The 8,935-nt window shown below is 33.2% G+C and overlaps 1 protein-coding gene across 1 annotated transcript; it reads left to right on the plus strand.

The window, feature by feature from the left end:
* Positions 1-1,542: 1,542 nt before the first annotated feature.
* LOC119530851 (olfactory receptor 8I2) lies at positions 1,543-2,475 on the plus strand. Its single transcript, XM_037831580.1, has one exon. It carries the CDS (start codon positions 1,543-1,545, stop codon positions 2,473-2,475), a length of 933 nt encoding a protein of 310 aa, XP_037687508.1.
* The last annotated feature ends 6,460 nt before the right edge of the window (positions 2,476-8,935 follow it).

Genomic DNA, 8,935 nt, shown 5'->3' on the forward strand with positions numbered 1-8,935 from the left:
ATATACAATACCCTATACTATCATCAAAAACACTTATAATTTCTTCATCAACATCATAATATTTATAAGGCTGTATTACATAAGAAATAGAAATAGCTAAACATCAACAACAGCAGCAACATCTCTAACAACAACAGTTTTGGATCATTATACTGGCAATTCGCAGAATTCAGAATTATAGATAAGGCTCAAAGTTAATTTGGTAGAGTTGCACAATATTTTCTTTTTATTGTTATTTGATTGTGAACCTGAAAATAAGAAGGCAGCTGAAAAAGAAAGAGATTTTCTTTGAATTGCAGGTAAATCTAATTTCATCACCGTATTCTTTCCATAACTGTGTGTTTGTATTTAAGCATGTGTTCCCCGTATTGAGAAACTGATTCCTTTTCTTGTCTGCATCTACCAGTGGGCCTTAGGAAAACAGCCTTTTATGACTGGCAAGAGAAAATCCCTTCATTTGGTAAATGCTTGTTAAAGAAATGAAAGAATAAATAGGAATGCTTGTGAACATGAGGACACTGAATGATTAAGTATAATTAATATAGCATCAAGTACCTTTGGATTACTCAAGTAGAGTCTTTTATGTCTGAAACAAACTTGAATTAACTGTATATATGTATTTATTTATCAATTATTTATGTTAAGCTCATTAGGAAAATAAGTTCTTTAATTTATGAGAAATAATATAATGTATTTTTAATCCTATGTTTTCAACATAATGAATCACACTTATCTTACTGTTTTTAGGAATTTTATCTTTGCCTTGAAAACCACTGTTAGGCAATGAATTAGTTATTGCATTATATCATAAGTAAACAAGTGTCTTCATTATTTTAAATGCATATCCACAAACTGTTTGATATATATCATAGATTAAGTTGCTTATTCATTTGTAGCTTATCAACAGAGAGAAAGAGCAAGTGATAGAAAGTGTATTAAGGATTTTACTATAAACATAAAACAAGCAGGATAGTTCCTCTTATGTTATTTTTTTTTTTTTTTTTTTACAAAATCTAATAAAGCCCTTTTGAGTCCAAGGAACTTTAAGCTGTGTCCATTTAAGTATTTTTCAGCATCTAAAATAATCCTGAAAGTAGCAGTTAGGTGTTAAGAAATTAAGGCTGCCACACAAAGTATCATTAAACTCACAATCTATGGAGTTACCTTTCCCAAATGAGCTTTATATTTTCTAAGAGTATTGGAAGTTAATTATTTTAGACCCAGTAGTAGATGGTGGTAAAGGATGGTATGTCTGAGTAGGAAAATCTTGAAATCATTTTGGATGCATAATATTTTAGAAGTGCTACCAGTTTCACAAACTGTGACCTTGGAAATTTTATTAGTGTCTGTCAGTTCTGTAAAAACACTGAAAATCTTGTATAAATTATCAGCAAACTTTAGACCACTAAGTAATTGCTCTCTGTTACTGTCTCATTCTTTGAGTTTAAGTGGGCTCTGATTAGTAGTTCTTCAGACTTGAAAATTTCTCTGAATTTTTTTTGTTGCTATTCAACAGGTAATTCAAAGGCTGAGTTGTAATAAATGGCTGGATCCAACTTCACTAAGGTGACTCTCTTCATTCTCTCTGGATTTACAGATCACCCTGAATTACAAGTCAGCCTTTTCTTGCTGTTCCTCTTCATTTACCTGTTCACTGTTTTGGGGAACCTTGGACTGATCATGTTAATCAGAATTGACTCTCAGCTTCATACACCTATGTACTTTTTCCTTAGCAATTTAGCATTCATTGATACATTTTATTCCTCTACTGTGACACCCAAGACACTTGTCAGTTTCCAATCCAACCATAAAACCATCTCTTTTGTTGGCTGCTTTGTCCAAATGTACTTTTTTGTTGGTTTTCTGTGTAGTGAGTGTTTTCTTCTGGGATCAATGGCCTATGACCGCTACATAGCAATATGCAATCCCTTACTCTATTCAGTAGTCATGTCTCCAAAAGTGTGTAACTGGCTGGGAGTACTGCCATATGCAATAGGCTTCACAAATTCTCTGATATCCATCTGTGTGATAAGTAGTTTAGTGTTCTGTGATTCTAGTATCAATCATTTTTTCTGTGACACCACGGCTCTTTTGGCCCTGTCTTGCATAGATGCATCCATTACAGAGATGGTGATCTTTGTCTTAGCTGGGTTCACCCTGATAAGTCCTCTTCTCATCATCACAGTCACTTACACTGCCATCATCTCTGCCATCCTGAGGATCAAGTCTGCAGCAGGCAGGCAGAAAGCCTTCTCCACCTGTGCATCCCACCTCCTGAGTGTAACCATCTTCTATGGGTCCCTGATTTTCACATATCTACAGCCTGATAACACATCCTCCCTGACCCAGGCACAGGTGGCATCTGTGTTCTATACCATTGTCATTCCAATGCTGAATCCTCTGATCTATAGTCTGAGGAATAAAGATGTGAAAAATGCTTTCCTAAGAGTCATGCATAGAAATCTATTTCTATGACCAATCTAGGCATCTTACAATTAAAACACACCAGGACAGCATTATGCATTAAATTACTCCAACAATTGGGAAAATATTGCAGTAACCACACATGGCATAATATAAATTAAATGATGACTTAGAAACTTGAAATTTGTGATGAGAATTGTAATCTCATTTTTTTGTATTGAACACCAAATCACTATAAGAGGAGGTCATTTAGACACATCAGTTATTCAGAGCATGGTCATATAAAGTAAGTAAAGGGGTGTCTGAGCAGTGCCTGAAATTTATGCCTTTCCACTGATATGTGAGCATGCACCAACAGGTGCAAAATATTGCATTGTTTTTTAATATAGCTAGATGTTCTGTTTTCTTGGCTGTTAGCAAAATGAAAGTAGAAAATTAAGATATTAAGATATGAGGACTACTAAATTTCACTAACACAAGAAATGGCAGCTGATAGACTGAGAGCAAAGCAGGAAACATATAAACCCCAGTGAACAGATTGGGTCAGATGTAAGCACTAATGGGGCCATCAAGTAATATAGAGAATGTTCTTGTTAATTTGGGTTAATTTTGCTAAGACAGTTAAAATTTTGATCATTTATCTGTGTTTTGATATGATTATGATTTCTGATTACATAGAAAAATGAACTGTTTATGAAGTAGAGTATGATCTCCATTAAAAACAGTAGAGTTTAGTGTCCAAGTAACTATACTGTGCCTCTCTGAGGTCAAAGTCCTAATAAACAAATGTAGGGGTGTGTGTGTGTGTAGGTTAATGAAGCACTAGCAGTAGCATATTTCCTCCAGTACTTTAGGAATATACAGAGAGATACTTGTTTTCAAAATTTGGCAGAAAGCCTCTGGTAATAATGAATCTACAGCGTTAAAGGGAAAAAAAATATGTCTTTCGGTTACTGGAAGAGAGGAATGCAGTGTTGAATAGCTACTCTTTTGTGTAAACCCAAGATGAGTGAACTCTTCAAGACACTGGTACAAAATCCTTCATTACCTCCTTTACTGTGCATTAGTCATTTGTGGCAATCAGAAGTGTGAGCTGGGGCATCATTTCTAAGATGTATGTTGAAAGGAAACAAAGATTAATTTTATGAGATTCTTTTAAGATAAAATGTGTGTGTATAATATTTCTCTTTTTCCAATGAGACTAAGACTGTTTCCTCCTTGACAGAAGGGATTCCTTATTATTACTTGCTTTCCACAGCATCTAACAAAGTGTCATATATAAAATTTCCAAGTAAATATTGTTTGCATTTTGGTATGTTTGAGGATGTATTTATTTATGCATTAATTTGTACCCACATGCTAATTAATGATAGCTTCTTTGTTTTTCCTAGCTTGTGGGAGCACAGAGATAATTCATTAAGGCCAATGTCTCTATTGTATCAGACTCTGGTAACTAAAGATAGCTTATATAATGACATCTGTGTGTGTGTGTGCATGTGTGTGTGTGTGTGTGTGTCTGTGAATATGTGTGTGTTTTCTATTTATATTACAGTGGTCTAACTCCTGCAAGCTTCATTTTGCAATGTAATATTTTATATTATAAATTGTTCTAATTTAGCAGGCACCTTATGAAATGCTATGGCATTATTCTAGGGACCTACTAAGGCTACTATTTATTCATTATTATTTATTAAGTCTATCTATTTTTCCCCTTCCAATATTGTCTGCTTCAGTTTGGTTACTGTGAAGATTTTTCAAAGTCATTACTGAGAATTATTAAACATTATATTTTCTGAATTTTGTTTTCTACCAGGTATTCTCATTTATTCCTTCTACATATAATGTTCATTTAAAAATACTTATATAAAACATCATGATTTCTACAGCATATTTCTATTTATCCTTGTTCTAAATTTTCTGTGTTTTGTTTTTCTGCAATTGCATTGAAACTGTGTTCTTCTATGGATGATTTCAATTAGCATGCACACTTCTATATTTAGCATTAATAAAATTATATATTTAGTTTTCCTTTTAAAATTATTAATGTTTTCTTGCTGTTCTGATTCAAGGAGAAAAAAAAATAACATGCCAGACATAATTTGCCCTTCATAAAATGTAGTAATATATTTTATTTGTCCAAATTCCTAAAATGTTCATATTTACAACTCAGTATTCTTCTTATGCTTGTCTCCAGTATACTTTCCATTCTCTTTTCCAGCTCCATTCTCTGCACTTTGCTTTTAGCCACCAGTAATACCCATCTTTCCAGAATAAGTCATGAATTCCTTTGCCACTCTTTGTCTTACTCTTATCTGACTGCCTCTAGGCTCTTGCTCTCTTTCATACAGATTTTCAAACTCTTAATGTTTAGAACTATGTCCCCAGTGTAAACATTGTGTCTGAAATTTCCCAGATATATTTTTTTCTTTAATATTTTGAGAAAGGGCACTGACTTTAAAACATGTTTGACATATCTGGCTTGAAAATAAAGATATTTGCTTTTGTTCAGTTTAAGATAACTTTTGTATCAACTTAAAATGAATATTTTTATTAAGTAGCTTTATTTCAAAAAGTATTCAATTCTCCTAAAACATACTATTTAATGAAAATAAAATAAATGGAATGAAGTTAACTTGTTGATATCATGTAGATGCAGTCTCACTCTTAAATCCATACACAACAATTAGAGATCCATTAAAAATGAACTCAAGAATATTAGCTGATAGTTAGAGAAAGTAGTATAGGATAAGTTAGGATTGTGCATAGGAAATTTGCCTTTCAAGTATGGAAGAGGTGAGGAGAGCAGATAGAGCAGCTATCTAAAAATACCTAAAGACAACAGATAAGAAAGAAGATACAAGTATGAAAAATATATTTTAATAAGGAAAATAGAAATATTAATGAAGTAAAATATAAATATATTGTAAAATCTAAGTTTATATTGTTTATATTTATTAAAAGAAGTAATTATTCCTCTGAAAAACAGGTACAAGTGAAACAAAATACCAAATCCAATATAAGGTATTTCTTGCACAATTTTTACTCAGATACAGTGATGCAAATCTTTAGGATAAAAGGACACAAAGTAACTAATTTTATGGAATTCTGTTGTCACTATTTCATTTACCTGAGCCTCACTTTCTCTTGGTATTTTTATGGATCACCATTTCTTTTAGGTTGCACAAATGTGACCTTATCACTGAAGATTCTCTGAAAATTATTTTTGAGAGAACAATGCCAGCATCTCCTTGCACCCCCTCTACTTAGTTTTTCTCCATAACACTTATCACTGTCAACATACATTTACTTCATTATTTATTCACACACACACAATAGAATGTCACTCAATGTCACTCTTGTTAGACCTCCTCTCTCTTCCTCAACTTCTCAGCCCCCTTCCTACCCAGGGCCTTTGTATTGGTGTTCTAACCCTCTAGAACACTTTCCTCCCATGTAGCTATAAAACTCACATGCCCTCCTTCAAAGCTTTGGTCAAATGCCAACATTTTTATCAAAGCTTTCCCTGATCACACTATTTCTAGTGGCTTCCTCAAGACCTTGTGCCCAAATGTTTCATCCCCTATTCTATTTTACATTTTATTCTTTTTTTAAAAAGTACTTTTCACCTTCTAGCCTGGCATGTCACTTATTTCTGTATACTTTTCTGTTCCTTCCAGCTAGAACCAAGGTAACAAAGACCTTTTTTTTCTTTTGCTAAATGGTGTAGAGGGCCTGGTACTTTTAAGTTATTTAATAGAATGTATACTGAATAAATGGATAAAATCCAGTGGCATGTTTAAATATGTTCCAGTTTGCTAATGCTGCTGTTATGCAAAATACCAGAAATGGATTGGCTTTTATAAATAGGGTTTATTTGGTTACAAATTTACAGTATGAAGGCCATAAAAATGTCCAAATAAAGGCATCAACATGAGTATACTTTCATGGAAGGAAAGCAATGGTATCCAGAAAATCTCTGTTATCTGAGAAACCATGTGGCTGGCATCTGCTGATCCCATGTTGTGTTCCAGCCTCTCTTTCAGTTCCTGTGCATTCTTCAAGTTGTTCTTGGGGTGTTTTGTCCTCTCTTAGCTTCTCTGGAGCAAACCCTGGGCTAGCATCACAAAGTGTTAGCAAAAGTCTGCTTTCAATGGCTGTCTCCAATATGTCTCTCTCAGCTGCTTAGCAAAATGTCACTCTCAGTTGCTTTGAGCTCCTTCTGTTTCTGAACTCCTTTATAGGACTCAGGTGATTTAATGAAACCCACCCTGAATGGGTGGGTAACACCTCCATGGAAATTATCTAATCAGAGATCTAACCCACAGTTGATTGAGTCACATTTCCATGGAAACAATCAATAGGTTCCAACCTAATCAACACTAATATATCTGCCCCCACAAGACTGCATTAAAGACCATGGCTTTTTTTGGGATACATAATATAACCAAACCGGCACAGAATATAACTCATCTAGTGTGTATTTCATCCAAGTAAAACACATTTCAGAATATTAATATATGAATAATATAATTGGGAAGGCTAAAATTTCATGTCAACATTTGAGCCTTATTTTCTCCATATCTGTATATTGTATATACAGATGTATTGCAATTAATCTATATATTTCAATAAATTTCCATAGTTTAATATAAAGGCACTACATATTCTGACAAAATGCATGTTACTTTAAAATTAATATTTTCAAAATATAAAAGCTGAAAGGTAGTTCAACTTGAAAATTAAATAAAAAAGTATATCTAAAAGTACATCTTAAGTTATTGGTCAAATGGGAAATAAAAATTTGATTCTGGCTATTTATATAATGGATAACAATATAAATAGTCATATCAATGAATATAAGATAAAAGTAAAGTGGTGCTCAGATGAATGATGGAAACATTAAATTCTTGTATTCCTAAACAGGTAACAAAAATAAATAATATGATTAGTTATATGAAGGCAATACAGAAAGAGCAATGAGTTCCATCTAAAAAAGTAGAGGAAATAAAAATGTAGAAACTAAGATAGCATTAATGTATTAGAAAGCCAAACAATTGAATTAAATTTATCAAAAAAGAAAAAACTAGAATCAAAGAACCATTCTTTATTAAACAAACAAAAAAAAGGAATAATAATCTATGAGGGAGAAAAAAGAGAGAAAAAACATCAGAAAAAGGTAGCATGTGCTAGGATATGAAACTATATCAATGTTTAAATCAGAAAAGCTGTAAAATCTCTGGTAAGATGTTGGCTTCTGCCATGACAGAGTAAGTAGCACAGGAATTTCTAAGACATCAGAAATAACTGTAAACCTGGACAAAATTCACACAGCAGTTGCTTTCAGGCATTGAACAAAGACAGCACATGTCAGCTATTTGTGAGACTCTTGAATCTTATGAGTAAACTCTATGTTTTTTCTGTTTTTCTGGACTGTTGAGCAGAAAAGTAAAGACTATAAGTAGAGTATAAAGGTCTGGGCCTGCAGAACTGAACATAAAAATATTGGCATTTTTGGAAGCAGAAGAAGTGGAACATTCAAGACAGGGAACCAAAATGTCTGTATGGAGATTCCCTGTAAGTCCTAGGATGAAAACTGAGCTGCATATTTGCCTAGCCAAGAGATGCTGCTACAAGACTAAAAGCAGAACCTAACTACAGAGATCATGAAGGTCTGGGAGTAGTTGGAGTTATGGCCCAGTCATTATGAAGAATATGACTGGCTCAGGCATGAGGATGAGGCAAAAATATACCATAAATTAGAAGTAAGAACCATGGCCTGGAGTGGAGGACATATCCTAAGATTAAGGAGAAAACCAAATAGATCTTCCTTGACAAAGGATAACATAAATCTGAGAGATTTAAGAGGCACACTCAATTTATTGCATGCCAGAAAAAAAAACTGAAGAACTTTTAAAGGAAGCAAACATAATCCAAACCCTCTATAATATCATTCACAAAACACAGTATTTAATGAAAATTAATCATAAGACAAAACATGAAAATGTGAACCATATAAATAAATAAGTTAACAGAAACATCTTTCAAGATGATCCAGAATGGAAAGGCAAAATATCTGAAATGAAAAGTTATCTGGAAGGACTAAACTGCAGATTGGAGGCATAGAGGAATATATCAGTAACCTTGAAGCCAGTTCAATAAAACGTTTTCAAACTGAATAAACTAAGTAAACAAGAACATAGCCTAAGTGTTTCAATAAAAAATATGAAGAAAAAGTGGATGAAATTTTATAAAAATTTGGAGTAAAACATTGATTTACAGATCCAAGAATTTCTGAACAACTGGGGCGGGTTAAATCCAACTCCAACATACACACACACACACATATACACACACACACAGGCACATCCTCTCAAGCTACAGAAAATTCAAGACACAAAGAAGCACTTAAAAGCAGCCATGTGGAACAGGAAGAACACATCAACTACATGAGAAAAACATATTAATTATTCCAAAGTTCTCATCAGAATCCATAAGACTGGAAGACAAATAC

Source organism: Choloepus didactylus, chromosome 4, assembly GCF_015220235.1.
Source record: "Choloepus didactylus isolate mChoDid1 chromosome 4, mChoDid1.pri, whole genome shotgun sequence".
In the NCBI taxonomy this organism is placed as follows: domain Eukaryota; kingdom Metazoa; phylum Chordata; class Mammalia; order Pilosa; family Megalonychidae; genus Choloepus; species Choloepus didactylus.